Source organism: Thamnophis sirtalis, unplaced genomic scaffold, assembly GCF_051295495.1.
Source record: "Thamnophis sirtalis isolate CommonGarterSnake01/CBP01778 unplaced genomic scaffold, rThaSir2_p1.2 scaffold_7, whole genome shotgun sequence".
In the NCBI taxonomy this organism is placed as follows: Eukaryota; Metazoa; Chordata; class Lepidosauria; order Squamata; family Natricidae; genus Thamnophis; species Thamnophis sirtalis.
The window spans coordinates 65,352,892-65,369,709 of NW_028261387.1; the positions used below are offsets into that span (position 1 = coordinate 65,352,892).

The 16,818-nt window shown below is 38.0% G+C and overlaps 1 protein-coding gene across 2 annotated transcripts in view; it reads left to right on the top strand.

The window, feature by feature from the left end:
- Nucleotides 1–16,069, top strand: part of CBFA2T2 (CBFA2/RUNX1 partner transcriptional co-repressor 2) — an 82,470-nt gene extending 66,401 nt beyond the window's left edge. Inside the window, exons 4-11 of one of the 2 annotated variants that reach the window (XM_014068266.2) lie at nucleotides 1,305–1,394; nucleotides 2,984–3,165; nucleotides 5,673–5,923; nucleotides 6,838–6,923; nucleotides 8,213–8,408; nucleotides 10,470–10,541; nucleotides 12,888–13,078; nucleotides 14,394–16,069. In XM_014068266.2, coding sequence (XP_013923741.2) covers nucleotides 1,305–1,394; nucleotides 2,984–3,165; nucleotides 5,673–5,923; nucleotides 6,838–6,923; nucleotides 8,213–8,408; nucleotides 10,470–10,541; nucleotides 12,888–13,078; nucleotides 14,394–14,684 — 1,359 coding nt within the window. In that variant the 3' untranslated portion in view covers nucleotides 14,685–16,069. The remainder of the gene's footprint in view (nucleotides 1–1,304; nucleotides 1,395–2,983; nucleotides 3,166–5,672; nucleotides 5,924–6,837; nucleotides 6,924–8,212; nucleotides 8,409–10,469; nucleotides 10,542–12,887; nucleotides 13,079–14,393) is intronic. The other variant, XM_014068267.2, reaches the window with a different exon arrangement.
- Nucleotides 16,070–16,818: the final 749 nt, after the last annotated feature.

Below are 16,818 nucleotides of genomic sequence, written 5' to 3' on the forward strand. Positions count from 1 at the left end.
AGAAATTGCAAGGTGGCAGATTTTAGTTAAGCTTTACGATAAGGTTTTTTTTTTTTAAATAGCACATTTTTAAGGTTGCAGAATAGGAAGTTTCCCTTTGTGGGAAGTATTAAAGGCAGAGGGCAGACATCCATTTTTAAGGAAATGTTATGGTTGTATCCAATTTTGAGAAGTAAGTTGGTCTAGAACAGGGGTGTCAAACTGAAGGCCTGGGGGGCAGATCTGGCCTACGGGGTGCATAGATTTGGCCTGTGGAGCCGCCCTGGAAAATGTGAAGGACTGGCACACACTGTGCCTCTGCCAGTGAAAATGGAGCTCACAAGGGCTCTGGACAGCTCTGTTTGTAGGAGACTGTTGTAGTTGAAAACTGAGCTTGTGAGAGCCACGGGAAACCCTCCCAAGCTCTGTTTTCACTGGCAGAAGGTTGCAGGAGGTCATCGCAGCTGAAAACTGAGCTCGGGCGCCCGTTTCTGCTGGCAGAGCACTCAGGCAACCACAGCCAGTGACATAAGTATAATCTTTATTGTCATTGTACTTGTTACAACAAAATTGGTTATGTTATATCACATGAGTAATATTGTGCTGGCCATGCCTACCCTGGCCACACACACCCCTCCCCCGAGGTCAAACACAACATTGATGCAGCCCTCAATGAAATTGAGTTAGACACCCCTGGTCTAGAAGATTCCCATAATGTACTTCAGCCCTACGATTCTGTCTTTAGTTTTTACTTTTTACCCAGTTGATTTTTAAATCCTGGCTTTAAGTATAATTTGTATTTTCAGATGAAAATGTTTTGTTACTTAACAGTGATGAGGGTGATAAAGATTGCTGGTTCTTCCATAGAATATGTAAATCCAGCTTCTGATGCAAATATAGGTTCAGGAAAATAAATTAAAAACAGGGAGACTACAGATAGACCTCACTTAACAACTATTCTGCTTAGCAACTGTTTGATATTACCATTGCACTAGAAAGACAATTTTATGAATGATCCTGACATTTATGTCTGTTACAGCATCCCCATAGTCGTCTGATCAGGATTAGGGTACCTACAAGGCTGGTGGGCATTTACAACCATCATAGCGTTCCAGATTATCACTATTTGCATGCTTCACAGTTGACTTCCAAAAAGCAGAGTCAGTGGAGAAGCTCGCAGTAGAATTGCAAGTCAAGGTCACATGAAGTTTTGCTTAATGACCACAGCTGGAATGTGGTCATAAGTCTATTGTGGTCATGTGTTGATAAACAAACAGAGTTGCAGATTGTCATTTAATTCTGATCAATTTCCTTTCTTTTTGCAGAATTCAACAGTGACAATAGAGGAATTTCATTGCAAGCTTCAGGAGGCTACTAATTTTCCTTTGCGTCCATTTGTAATCCCATTCCTAAAGGTAATTATTGTACCCTGTTGGTAAGATTTCATGACACATTAGAATGATTTTATAATATCTCCCAAAAGATGCTTATGGAATACACAGAACTCTGTCTCTCTCGCTTTCTCTCTCTCTGTCTCCCATACACACATACATACAACCTTACTGTCTTCAACGTAACCTGTTTTAACAAGTAAACAGGAAAATGTTCATGAGATCTGATTTCTTTGTAGCAAATCAAAACATAAGCTAAATAAGTTATATTATTCTATAAATTATATATTTTGTTATGACTTGATTAATACTGTTCCCTTAAGTTTTGTTGTTGCTCGATTTGAGAAGATTTGAAATTGCGGAGATAATAAAAAAGAATTGTTCTGTTTGCCACAATTTTATGTAACAAAAGAAAAAGGAAAAAAAAAAGAAAATGTCCTCTGGATAGCCATTGCTAAAATGATAGAAAAGTGTGCTGTTGTTTGTTTTGCTCTGAGCCAGATTTTGTTCAGCTTAGTCAAAATCACTGGCTGAAAAATTATAGTGGAATCTGTAAACTAAATGTGTTAGACTGTTCTAAATCATAATCTTCTAATGTGTTATAAAAACTAGTGTTACAGAGGAAGAATTTGCAGAGATTGGATGATTGCATGAATATTTTTAAAAAGTGATAGTTAATGAAAAAAGTGAGAATTGCCACATCCCAAAAAAGATTTATTAGAAAATATTAAAAAATCAGTTTCTTCCAGATCCCTAATATGAGGACAAAATAAGGAGGCTTTTAAGAAGAGACTGGACAGCCACTTGTCTGAAACAGTGTAGGGTCTGCTATTGAGCAGGGGGCTGGACTAGAAGACCTCCAAGATTCCTTCCAACTCTGTTATTCTTTTACTCTGTTCTGTTAATCCTCTCCATTAAAGCCAAATAATTGATTGTGCCCAGATCAGAAAATAAATTATGTATCTACTTTTTGCCTGCAATATTTTACCGGGTGTCACTTTTGTTATCTAAGTTAAGGAGTGGTCAATGCATATGGTTTCCTCTCCCCCCTTCCCAATGTACAGATGATTCATGTATATTAGAATATGGACTATTATTGCATGTTCAATACCGACTTGAGGTCTGGTTCCTTACTTGTTTCAGCATTATTCCCATTTTTTACATAGGATCATGGCTAAACCTATACCTCTTATGGGCATTTCTCCTTTAAGGAAAGCAGAAAAGGAAAACAAACTGAAATTCAGATTTCTCTTGTATCTGATAAGGTTGTTCATTGGAGCCTATTTGGTCATTTGTCTCCAAGGGACAGAATATCTTGTTTATTTTTCCATAGAGCTACGTGAGGTTTAGCCTCTTTTTCCAAATTGTCCTGGCTAGAACAGGATGGCTGCTAATTATCATTCAGCTGATGACAAGTGTTATCTGTGCTAATGGAAGTCACATTATTTTGTCATAGTAGTTCTTAGGAAGATTAATACCATTTATAGCTGAGTGTTGTTTGTATTTGGAGAACCTCTGTTTCAAATTCTTGGCTTGCTGCTTTACCCAAAGAGTAACATCAACTTCTCTGTAGCTTCAGAACCTAAACGGGTAATTGTATCATTGTTTTGTAGGCAAACCTTCCTCTCCTCCAGAGGGAATTGTTGCACTGTGCTCGAGCAGCCAAGCAAACCCCTTCCCAGTACTTGGCCCAACATGAGCATATTCTGCTGAATACAAACACAGCCTCCCCAGCCGACTCTTCAGAATTGCTAATGGAAGTAAATGGAAATGGAAAGAGGCATAGTCCAGACAGGTAAGAGGATTCAAGTAATTCAGAAATCTGCCAATGGAGATATCAAGGTATACAGAGACACTTGTTGAGATAAGAGACATGGTTGCACAGTGGTTAGAGTGCAGTACTGCAGGCTACTTCAGCTCACTGCTAGCTGCAGTTCGGCAGTTCAAATCTCACCCGCTCAAGGTTGACTCAGCCTTTCATCCTGACTCAGCCTTTCATCCTTACGAGGCGGATAAAATGAGGACCCAGATTGTTGGGGGCAATATGCTGACTCCATAACCCGCTTAGAAAGGGCTGTAAAAGCACTATGAAGTATATAAGTCTAAGTGCTGCTAAGTGCTATGAGCAGCTATAAAAATAAAACAAATAAATAGTCCTAGGGGTTTTTTTCCATGTCCCCTCTTAAAAGCTTGTTGCTGTATGTTTAGAAGTCAGCCACTTTCCCAAAAGGCTATTCTCCACTCCTTTACTGTTACCTTTTTCAGAAAAAAAGGAAGTAGTGAGGAAGGAAAAATAATGGGAAGGAAAAAAAATGCTTAATGTTTAGGAAGAGTTGGGAATTAAGATCTGGCGATAAGCCAAATGTCCCAATAAGAGAATGGGATCTATAAAATGGGAATGGTGGAAATGAATATGTATGCAGAAGACATGCGTTGAAACCCATAGAATTTTGTTGTTTTTTAAAAAGACAGAAAAATCCAGATGCCAATGTGGAAATGTTTATCAGGCGAACATATTTTAGATTGACAGTTTTTAGCTAGATTATGGAAATGCCCTGATCTACAAGACTGGAGATTGTCTGGAGAACATGAAACTTTCTACATAAGCATTTTATCTGCTCTGAGAAGAGGATTTTTCATCAGTATAAACACAGGCCTCTATATACAGTTTTCTGAATAAAAAAAAATATTTTAGATAATTATAATTAAACCAATTTATTTTAAGTGATTTAATTGGTGGGCTAATTGGTTATTCTAGTGTTTCACTTTTATTGTTGAACAGTGTGAATATGTATTAGTGTTTTCCTGAGATTATACATCTTTTTTTGGACTTTTAAAAATACCAGAACAAGCAATATACGGTATATTAAACATACATTACAAGCCTTTGATACTATAATAAACTTAATGCACTGGTGGTTTTCTGATTTATTTATTTTTTTACTGTTAATCATTGTAACCAAGTAACACCTGAGTTGATGATTTCGACCCATTTGTTATAAATAGCCATCTCATAGTATACTGCACAGGAATACTGAATCCAGTTCTTGTCACCACAATACAAAACAAATGTATAGTATCTCTAGGAAATGTGCAGAGAAGAGCAACACAAATTTTGAGAGGCCTGGTATATTTAACCTAATGAAGAGAAGGCTCGGGCATGACATGTTAGCCATCTTCCAATACTTAGAGGGCTTTCACATGGAAGAGGGGGTTGGTTTATTTCCCAAAGCATCTGAGGACAGGACAAAGAACAAGTTAGGAAGAGATTTGGAACAAAGGAGAAACTTTCTGATAGTAAGAACAATTAGTCAATGAAATAGCTTCCCTTCCAGAGTTGTGGGTTCTCTATCACTGATAGTTTTCAGGAAAAGATTGCCAATCATTTGTCCAGTGTGGCATAAGAATTCCTGCCTCGGGCAGGGGGTTGGACTAGAAATCCTCCAAGGTCCCTTCCAGCCCTATGATTTTATAATATATTTTTTTCTGTAATATGCTTTTGAAAAGGCTGTTTTATCTGAAACAAGTTGGGGTTGATTAATAAAGTTTCCCTTTGGACTTTTTTTTCAACTCCCCCTTTTTACCAATATTTGAAAGGAATTGGGCATATCAGACACAACAAAGAAGCTTTGTAGTAATATTGGATGGGTTTTGTGCAATCTTTTATTTTCAGGCAAGTCTCTAGAAAGGTTGTTTAATAAGAGTTTTTCTACACACAAATCCCATTTAACACTTTTTATATTTGCACGGGTAATAGTTGAAGAGGCTACTCAGGTGATTTTAGAAAACAAATGCTGGCAATCAGCAAATAACTATTCTGTGGGAACTGAATTAAAACAATGGACTGAATTTAATGCTGCAAGATGAAACAAAAGGGTACCTCATCATTTACTTACTTATATATTGTGTTTTGCATTGGTTTTACCTTCAGAATGATTGGAAATACTGAACACAATTTAGTATTATTGTCTCTCTGCTATCATGTTACTTTTAGGGCATTGTTTTTCAAACCTGGCCACTTTAACATAGGAACTTCAATTTTCAGAATTCCCCAAACAGCATATTGAAGTCCACACATTTTAATGTAGCCAAGTATGAAAAGCACTGTCATATTTGTCGATATTTTTGGATGTCATCAATATATGGGAACCTTTTCTTTTTCTTCTTTTACTGAGTTTGTGCCTTGTTGCTAGTTTTCTTTGTTGTATCATGGGCAGTATATGAAACTCTGCAAGTGGATAGAATAATGTAATAATTCCCTGAATGCTAGTGGACATATTTCTTTTCTTGTCTTGCTTACAGAAGGGAAGAGAATAACTTTGAGAGAGAGCCGATCCCTTCAGAGCCTCCTGCCAAAAGGGTTTGCACCATTAGCCCAGCACCTCGGCACAGTCCATCCCTCATGTTGCCCATCATAAACGCAGCTGGGCAATTTCACCCTACACCACCTCCTCTACAGCATTATACCCTAGAAGACATTGCAACATCCCATTTGTATAGAGATGCAAGCAAGATGCTGGAACACAGGGATTTGCGAGAAAGACATAGTATAGGTAATGAAATCTGCCCGGTGTGACAGATATGCCTATATTTTCCAATGTACTCTAATTCTAGTCAAAATGCTGATTGCCAGCATTTGTTTTTTTAATTTTATAATGCCTTGGTAAGATCATACTTCAAATACTACATCCAGTTTTCATTGCCAAATATAAAAATGATGTTGAAACTCTAGAAAGAGTACAGAGAAGAGCAACAAAGATGATTAGGGGACTGGAGGTTAAAATATCTAAAGAACGGTTGCTGGAATTGGGTAGGTCTAATTTAATGAAAAGAAGGATTAGGGGTGACATGATAGCAGTGTTCCAATATCTCAGGGGTTGCCATAAAGAAGAGGAATTCAAACAATTCTCCAAAGCACCTAAAGGCAGGAGAAGAAGCAATGGATGGAAACTATTCAAGGAGAAAAGCAACCTAAAACTAAGGTGAAATTTTCTGACAGAACAATTAATCAGTGGAACAATTGCCCCTAGAAGTATTCTATGAATACTCCAACACTGGAGGTTTTAAAGAAAAGATTGGACAACCATTTGACTTAAATGGTATATGGTTTCCTCCCAGAGAGGGGTTTGAACTAGAAGATCTCCAAGGTCCCTTCCAACTCTGTTATTCTGTTATTCCTATTCCAATGTAAAATATAAATTTGACCAATTTTAACAGCGGTTAAGCATCTCAGGATGAAGAACTAAGTATCATATAGTAGTTTCTGTTATTTCATAGCAAAAATTGATGTTCTTTACTGATCTTACAGATGCCCATGGTTTTGTAAATCCAATATGTCTTTATGTATTGTATATTTGTGTTAATAGAAATAATCTCTTTCACCCCTTCCTCCTTTTTTGGTATCACACATCAGGATTCTAGATTATACAACTTTCAGATTCTAATATTTCCTTGCATTTCCTAACAGGATTAAATGGAGGTTACCAGGATGAACTGGTGGATCATCGCCTAACAGAAAGGGAATGGGCTGATGAATGGAAGCATCTGGATCATGTAAGAGCCTGGGATGAAAACAAAAGCAATGTACAAATATGACTGTCCTACTGCTCTTCTAAGCATGAACTTCATAACATTCTATTAAAATTATATACATAGGAACCAATCTTATAATAATTCAGGTTGTTCATGTAACCTGATAAATTTCTGGCAGCAGCTCTTCGACATCTTGGGCAGAGGTCCACCTTATCACTTTCTACTTGACCTTTTTATTTAGAATTAAATCTGGATTCTTGACATGCAAAGCATGTGTTGTATCTTTGAGCTGTGACATTATGCGTATGCACAGAGCCAACTACATGTCTGTATGGTTAGGTGATTGTTTAGTCTAAAGAGGATTTACTGGTAGAGCATGGGTGATGCATATACATGGTTCTAAGTTTGACTTCTGCATGCTATGCAGAGATACCGGGGGAGGGGAGGAGGAGAAGGAGAGAAGCAACCTGGAATTAAAGAGAAATGTTCTAACAGTGAGAAGATTTAACCGGTGGAACAGCTTGCCTTCTGAAGTTGTGGCTGCTTAATCAGTGGGTTTTTTTTTAAAGAAAGACTGGATGGCTACTTATCTCAAATGATATAGGTCTCCTGCCTGAGCAGGAGATTGGACTAAAAGACCTCCGAAGTGTGGCACGACAAAACCGCGGTCCACTAAAGCGCGCCCGATTAAAGCGCGTCGCTGACGTCATCAGCAGCGCGACAACAACGACCGCGGAGAAAAAAGGGCGCTTTAAAAAGCGCTTTGAAAGCAAGCCAATTCAAGTTAAGGTAAGGGTTAGGGTTAGGGTTAGCGTTAGGTTAAGGGTTAGGATTAGGTTTAGGGTTAGGGTTAGGGTTAGGTTTTGGGAGGTTAGGTTTAGGTTTAGGGGTTAATTTTAGCTTTAGCGCTCACAGTGTGCTTTTTTCGTCGCGCTGTGATGATGTCAGGTACGCGGTTTCGTCGAGCGCGCTTTAGTCGAACGCGGTTTTGTGGTGGAACCCTCCAAGGTCCCTTCCAGCTCTATTCTGATTGATCAACACCGTGTTATCTTGCCTATATTTCAAATGCTCCTGTATAATATCTGTTTTATAGAGATCCTCATTTTTAGTGCCATTTATTTTTATACAGACTAAATTAATTATTGGGAAGTAGCTCATCGGATATTCCAGAATCTGTTCCTGCAAGATAGAGCTGTTACAGAAAAGCATAACAAAAACTCTTACATAGGCAACTTTGCAGAAAAACTCTGCTTACTGTCCTTTGTGAAGCCAACATGTTTCAAAATGTCCTCTGCTTTTCCCTGTTGAAGGCATTGAATTGTATAATGGAAATGGTAGAAAAGACCAGGCGTTCCATGGCTGTCCTCCGCCGTTGTCAAGAAGCTGACAGGGAAGAGCTCAATTACTGGAAAAGACGATGCAGTGAGCCCACTGAACCACGGAAAGGAGGGAGCGATTCAGCCATGCGTCAGCATAGTCCTGCGAGCTCAGACACCATCAACAGTGGTATGCATGGGTACCCTGAATTTAAAGCAGTGACTTTGTATTCGCGTACTCTAGATCAGTATTTCTCTACTTTGGCAACTTTAAGCTGGGGAAATCTGGGAATTGGTGTCCATGGGTCTTACAGTTGCCAAGGTTGAGAAACACTGATCTAGATTTTTATCTGAATAAAAGAATGAAGAAAAATATTTTGTATTCCTTTACAGCGCTCCATCTGTAAGCTTAAGCACATTTAAAGGAGTTAAAGAATGCACTATTACCAATAAATATGGAACAACATAAAGTATCATTGCCCTTTTTTTTTGGACTCTTATCTCTTAAAATTAAAGAGCAGATCTCAAGTTAATGTTGACAAAACTTGTTGCAAAAATAACAAATCAATTATGATTCTAAACTTCAACATTCTGAAGTAGAACAAAATTCTCTGCACTCTCTATTACTATTTCAGCAGCATTTTAAGCATAACAGTGTTTTTTTATCTTCTCCATTGATTTGCACCACCTTACTATGAATTCAATCATGGATGTTCTCATGATATTGATGCAGATTGGCTTCAATTTCACTGTCCCAAATTCAAGTGCAAATTAGCCTTGGGAACTGAATCTAGAACTGACATCTAGGTTTTTTTAAAAATCTTACTCTCCCTTCAAAACCATAAGCATAATGAAGTTGGAAAGAATATTACTTGATTTTTTTGTGAAGGACACATTACCTAATTTGTTTGTAACATTTGCATCATTTCAGAGGTTTGGATGTAACTTTCATCCAAAAGGTTTTGAAAGTGACTTGCATATAGTCAATGCCAAAGGCTAATAATCTAAAAGATAAGATACAGCAGGAGTGGGAACCAGGTAGCCTCAGAGGAAGTTGTGATGGAAAGCAGCTGTCATCCATTAACCTTGTAGGGAGACCTGCTTCATTAAATTCCTTCTCCCTCTGAATTGTTTCCAGCTGGCCATTTCTTTGGGATGAGTACTTAGTTTAAGTATTGGTGCCTGAATTAGCACATTGCATCCAGATTGGAAAACAAAAAGAAGAAGTAATGTGCATTTCATATTCCAAGCTACTTCTTGGCTTTAGATTCAGAGTAAATTTTCCAATGATAAACATGAATATTCTATTTTTTTTTCCTCCTTGTTTAAAACAACAGTTAATTCTGTTGGCTGTCTTGAATACAGAAAGGTAGGCTATACATTGAATAAATAAATAATCATCCAAGTTGGGTTTGCAATATAATGTTTTGAATTTGACTTTTGCTTGGGTTCCCAAACCATTAGCTGTAACAGTTTTCATGATGCTCTGGTTTCATTTCCTCTGTGCTTCTTTCTTTAGTCTGCCAGTACTTTGCCACAATTTTGCTAGCGTTGAGTTGGGTCAGTTCAAGCTTGGGGGTTTCTCTGAGCATTTAAGCATTTTGGCTGTGTAAAACTCCACGCTTAGGAAATGAGTTTGCTATTAGTATACATATTGAATGCATTCTATATTTGATGAATGGTAATCTGGAGGCCAGATTTTCTATCAACGGCATCTGTGCAGTCCTTAATGTATAGGTTTAATTGTACTTTTAAAATGCTTTGCTAAACTAAAAGTCCATTCCATTCTTTCTACAACACTGAGCCAAATACGCCTTTTGATTGTCCTCATAGCATTTGGTAATGTATGTTGTTTCTGCATAAATGCCATTTCTCCTACTTTGGCTAATAGAGATTGACATTAGTTGAATTGTAATATTTTGAGCTATATACCAAAAAAAAAATATACAGTAATCTGTATGAAACATTGTAAATAGGGCACTATTAGCAACGATTATGTTGTGGAATTTAAAGATGGAAATTATGCTACACAAGAAATTATGCAGTGATTTAAATTAAATTAAAAATTAAAAATGATCATCTATCATTTTGACATTGTTGAACACTGTTTAACTGCAGATATCTCTTGGTTTGGTTTTAGTAATTAACCCATCCTGCTCTCTTTCTACACAGAAGCTGAATATAATTTTTTTAGCTTGGTAGGGCTAGATTTCCATGTTTAATATTATTGCCATCCTTCTTTCTTCTGCAGAATCTCAGCGGGAGAGCAGTAGCAGGCCAGGAACAGCAGGTTATGTCACAGAAGAGATATGGAAAAAGGCTGGTAAGTAAGGAAGCCTGTTTCAATGCATTGCTGCGAGACATTATTTTGTTTAGAAGCACCTAGTAAGCACAAATTCCTATCACTGATCTAAAGAGACAATATCTAGAGAGCCAAAGTAAATCAAAAATTCCAAATAAATAGCAGAGGTGGATCTGAATTACAACTAAACAGGCAAGCAGCTTGTCTGAGAAGCTGGCATGCGGTCCAAGAGTCATCCTAGCATATTCAGACTGGATATTTTCTGGGCAACTGGTGGCAGTGGCAACATCCACTCTGTTTCAGAAAAGAGATAGCAGAATTGTGAGGAAACAAAAAAGGAAGTGGTCCTTTTTTGTTTCCTCAAATGGACAAATGGAAAACAACAATCAATATGTCTTGGTTTACGTTAAAGGTATAATTTTTCTACCTTTTTTGCAAGTGTCTTTGCAGCATTCTGTCAGGCAGTAAGGTTTATCTAGCTATGGATAAATATTTCAAGTAGTTTAGGAGAACTTTGCTTTAAATTGTATACGGTAAGTAATAGTTTCACAACTAATTCAGGTGTTGACTGAAAAGATATGTGTACATATGATTGGTTTGCCTTTATCTTTTGGGAAGAGACATTAATTATATAAATTAATAACTAAATCTTTAAATAAAAGAAATCTCAGTCAAAAATGAAGATACATAAGCCACAAGTACAAATATTTCTCCTGGAGGGTGACATTAACATGGAAATTGTAACATGGATAATGTAGTTATGAATCCTGTAAGTGAAAGAGAGGTAGAATATAGATACCAAGAAAAAATAGAAGCCTTGAAAAGGCTTGAGTTTGAATTTCTACAAAGACTTTTGTATAATTTTGGATAATTTGGCATTTTTCAGGCATGATTTCCAAGAGTTATGGTGACTCAATGGTTATGATGCAGTATTGCAGGCTATACTGCCCAAAGTCAGGAGTTCAATCCCGACTGGCTGAAGGTTGATTCAGCCTTCCATCCTTCAATGGTTGGTAAAACGAGGACTCAGATTGTTGGGGGCAGTATGCTGACATTGTAAACTGCTCAGAGAGTCCTGTAAAGCACTGTGGAGGGGCATATAAGTCTAAGTGCTATTACTATTCCTCTTCCAAGCTTTTTATAAGGAGGGGATGAAGTTTTATAAATTATTTCATTTATTGTAAGAATCTTCCCATACCTTCCCTCTCTGATAAGTGAACTGACTCCTCTCCTTTCATATATCAAGTCTTGAGTCATTTGCTCTAATTAGTTTGAAGTTAAGCATAAAAATTTTGCAGCAGTGGAAAGATCTTGTCTCTATTGCCTAGTTGTCTTGTCTTTAGAACAGGCAGGCAAATGTGTTTGTTGGATGTCCCAAAGGCGCTTTTTCAGGAGGCAACTGGACTTTCTTGTTTTTTCTTTGAAGACATTTCGCTTCTCCGTCTCCGTCCTAGTGCTTCTTGACCTCTCAGCGGCCTTCGATACCATCGACCATGGTATTCTTCTGTGGCGGTTGCGGGAGGTGGGGGTGGGAGGCACCGTTCTTCGGTGGTTCTCCTCCTACCTCTCGGACAGGTCGCAGTCGGTGTTGGTTGGGGGGCAGAGGTCGACCCCTAGGCCCCTGAAATACGGGGTGCCGCAGGGTTCAGTCCTGTCCCCCCTCCTGTTTAACATCTACATGAAGCCGTAGGGCGAGATCATTCGGCAGCACGGGATAAAATATCACCAGTATGCGGACGATACCCAGTTGTATCTGTCCGCCCCGTGCCAACTCAGTGAAACATACCATGAGTGGTATGCAAATAAGTGGTTTCTGGTTCTATTCTTAGCAGAATGTTTTTAAATTACAGTGGTACCTTGGTACTCAACTGCTTTGAAACTCATCCAATATTGTATTTAACTCATTTTGACATGAAGATTTTGTCCTGGTACTCTTTGTTTGTTCAGTACTCAACACGCTAGAACTTGTCAGTCAGGTGCCTTGTGATTCACTACATTATTCCTTATGGAAAAAATTGTTTGGTACTCATCATTTTTTTGTACTCATCGTGCCTCCTGGAACCAATTAACTATGAGTATTGAAGTTCTATTGTTATTTCTCTTTCTCTGAGCTTGACTTCCCTGCCCTGTTTTACTTGTTTTCCAGTAACCTGTGTAAAATGTTTTCACCTCAGTTTCCAAATAGCTCAACTATTCTAAATAGGAAAATGAAGATGATCCTTAAGTTCAGGAGCGCTTCAGGGTAAACTAAAGTTATGTGTGACTTTGGCCTTTTATTACAGAGTTGATTGGAAGTGTCTTCTTCAAAGATTACATTTTACTTTCCATCATGAAGCTGTTTGATGTACAACCTTTGTTTTCTTTCAGAAGAAGCTGTGAATGAAGTCAAACGCCAGGCTATGTCTGAAGTCCAAAAAGCAGTGGCAGAGGCTGAGCAGAAGGCATTTGAAATGATTGCATCAGAAAGGGCTAGAATGGAGCAGACCATTGCTGATGCCAAACGCCAGGCTACTGAAGACGCTTTCCTAGTGATTAATGAGCAAGAAGAGTCTACAGAGGTGAGGACTAAGCAGAAATACCTGGTGTTTTGGGAGGGCATAGGGAAACTCTTGGGCATCATCTTAAAGATGAAGTAACTTTGTGTTGATTTTGGAGTGGGGGGAGAAGTTGCCTGGGATTTTAGAATTTCATCACTACTTTTTATGTTATAAATTAATCTGTCTATGGAGATTCTCAATCATTCAGGTCATGGTTGTCCCAAAGGTGCTTTTTTCAAAAGGCAACTGGATTTTCTTTGTTTTTCCTTAAAGACATTTCGCTTCTTATCCAAGAAGCTTCTAAAGTTCTGAATAGTGGAGAATAGAAATAATTACTATGTTTTCCTGAAAATAAGACCTGGTATTATTTTCTTTTTTCTCCCAAAATAAGCATCAGGTCTTACTTTGGGGACAAGTCTTACCTGCTTTTAGGACCACCAGAGCCATGCCTACCACTTGTCATGTTGCTACCCAACTTCTTTGCAGCCACTCACAGCCAGACTCCATGAGGCTTATTGCGCTATGCTGCCTCTCATGGCAGGAGGTTGCATGGCGCGTTGTGCCATTGTGTGAGCAGCAGCAAAGGTGCAACAAACCTTGCAGGGTTTGGCCATGTAATGCTGCTGCAGAAGAAGTTGGGCCTCGCCCCACCTCTACAACCAGACGGTGGGCAGGGCTTAACTAGGACTTATTTTTGGGGGTAGGGCTTATATTAGGCATAGGCATGAAAATCGGGGTAGGGTTTGTTTTCAAGGTAGGTTATTTTTTCAGGGAAACACGGTATATTCCTTCCAGCTATCCAGAAAATGAAAGGAGTTGTTTGGGAAGATTGCAATCTCAAAGCCAGTGTAAATAAATACTATTTCGGCAGCTTTTTGTTTTTTGTTTTGCATCTTGAATAATTACGTTCATTTACCATTGTTAAAATTCACATTATAAAGGAAAATGTGCTCTTCAGAAACATGCTATTTGAGCCTGTTACATGGCTCACTGAAGGTTGCTAATTAAGTTATTCCTCTTATATTTGTGCCAAGGAAAAACCTTGTTGGGATTACTAGGAACACCTTCATAGAAATGTAAATTCCCAAATCTATGAACATATCATATGACAGTTACAGCTGATGCAATTATAGCTAGGTTGCCATTTGATAGACTTTGGCAAACTGTTCTATGTTATTCTGGACAACATTTGAATTTGATTATACAAGGAATTTTCTTACTAGCGGCATAATAGCACCTCCCTCAAGGCCTTTTTCCTCCTACAAATAATAAACCAACTTCAAACTGTTTATTTGGCAGTATCCTTAAAGGAGAAGTGTGTTCTTTGGTTTTTCAGAGCTGCTGGAATTGTGGTCGCAAAGCCAGTGAGACATGCAGCGGATGTAACATTGCTCGTTATTGTGGCTCCTTCTGCCAGCACAAAGATTGGGAGAGACATCATCGAATCTGTGGGCAAGGCCTGCACAGCCAAGTTAAGCCAGTGTCCTTATCAGCCAGTCGGTCTTCAGCTGCCACCCTCAATGCAGTGGATGGAATAGCAAGTCCAGCTCTGGAAAAAACATCCACAACCACGTCTCGATCCTCCACTCCAGCCTCTGTAACAGCAGTAGATACAAGTGCACTCTAAAAGGGAACTCTGCATTCAATACATTTTGTTTGTTTGTTATTTTGTACTTTGGAAAACAGAAACCTCAATACATGATTCAAAATTTATATTCCCGCACTTTGGACTTCAGGCAATTTGTTGGGGAGGGCGGCTTTTTCCACAATATTACAGTGACATTTTTAGAAATCTATGTTAGCCCTTCCAATTTGGGATCTCAGAATGATCTCAGTGGTTCCTGGAATACGGAGAACTTTGTTTTAATGGAACTTTCTCAAAAGATACTCTGTGTTGATATAATTTTAAGCTTCTAATCTAGCAGATTGTTCTCTCTTTTTATCATGAAGCAAAGCTGCTTGGAAAGCCTTTTCTCTCCATTTAATGTTCCCATTCTTTGTTTAATCCGAACAATTGAGTTTTCACTACCACCAACCATTGCTATTTGAGTACCTCTAGGCTTTTCACATATTGTGACAGAATAAGTGGACTATTTCATTATCAGGCAGAACGATGTAAATAAAATATAATATAAGCAGCCCCAATGTTCTTTTTACCCTTCGTAGTCTAGCATTGAAGGTTTTTTTCTTTTTCGTTTTCATTATATTCCATCGTTCCTGAAATGGACACATGACTGAAACATGTTGTTCTTGTGCTGTAAAAATGAAGATCCCAAACTATAATGACTCATCGGCTTTTTCACTTACCAATTTTGGTAATTTATGAATACAGAGCAGAATGTTTACGAATTCATCGGAGGGCCTAAACAGATTAAAATGTTCTGTCCAAGATTTTTTTCCAAAACATCTTATTGGATCTTTTAACAAATCAGATTGTTTATTTTGTTATCCCAACTCTGACACACTCTTCTCTGCATAAATATTGATGGCTTTATATATTTTGTTTTAAAGGTACATTAGTGAATAAATTAACTGGCACATAACACTCATGACTCAAACAGTTATTCCAGTTAGTTCAGGCTTTCATGTTCAGGTTCCCTCTAGGTACATTGGTTTTCCGTTTTCATATTTCCCCAGGTTAGATAACCAATGACATAATTGTCTATGGGATTTCTCGAAGTCCAATACCTGTGGAGAGTGTTGTACTGGAGAAGATAAAGCTATTATCTCAGAACATGTTGGTTAAATTATAGAAGATTTGTGTCATTTAATAACATTCATGAACAGGCAAGGTTAATGTCTTTAATTCTCTTTTTCTGTAAGCAAATTAAAATTGTTGACTCTATTGAAGAATTTCATGTATTAAAGTATCCTGGCATCTTTCCAAGATAAGTCATGAAGTTTGTAGGTTTCAAGATTCCAAGATCTACCCACTGGTTTTATAATGTATCTAGTTCTTTTGCCGCATTTAAGAAGGACTTTTTGTGATTTTCCCATCTTAAACATGCCAGATTGATAGTACCAGCATGCCAGCATATAGTAGGCAAACCACAACCACAGATGGAAATCAGGTTTTGTTAGCTTTAAGATGCAATTCCTAGAAAACTAGAGTTAATGTGATGATGGTTGAAAAGAGTTACACTCTTACAATTATCCTTAGTAACACAGCTGCTTTTTGCCAACACTAACATCAGAAATTATTCGGAGATATATGCATGAATCTAGTTCAAATCTCAAGAGGAGTGGCTTCATATAAAGACTTTTATTTTTGAAAGGCTATCAGAATTTATTCAGATTCATGTTTATGAAAATCCAGTATGCTAACTTCTAATCCCCTACATGTGGTTACCACAAACATCTGTTTTGCCATACTCAGATATTAAATTGAGATAATAAATATAGTCCCGAGGAAGAGAGCATTTATATGTAAGTAAAGACTTTATTCATAAGATGCCAAAATCTCATGGTTTGATGTCTCAACTAACATATTGTAGCAAAATAGTTTTCGGGGTGTATGAGATACTCTAAAGCACGGGTGTCAAACTCACAGCGTCACGTTGCCATCATGTGATGTATTGTGATGTATTTCTCCTTTGCAGGGATGGGGTGGGTGTGGCCTGTACCTGACACATCCAGCCCACAGGCCGCCAGTTTGACACCCCTGCTCTAAAGTATTATTTGGTGCTTCTTTAGGGTTTTTTTTTGGGGGGGGGGCAGATTCTTGTGTTGCATATTTCCATTAATTCATATGCATATGCATT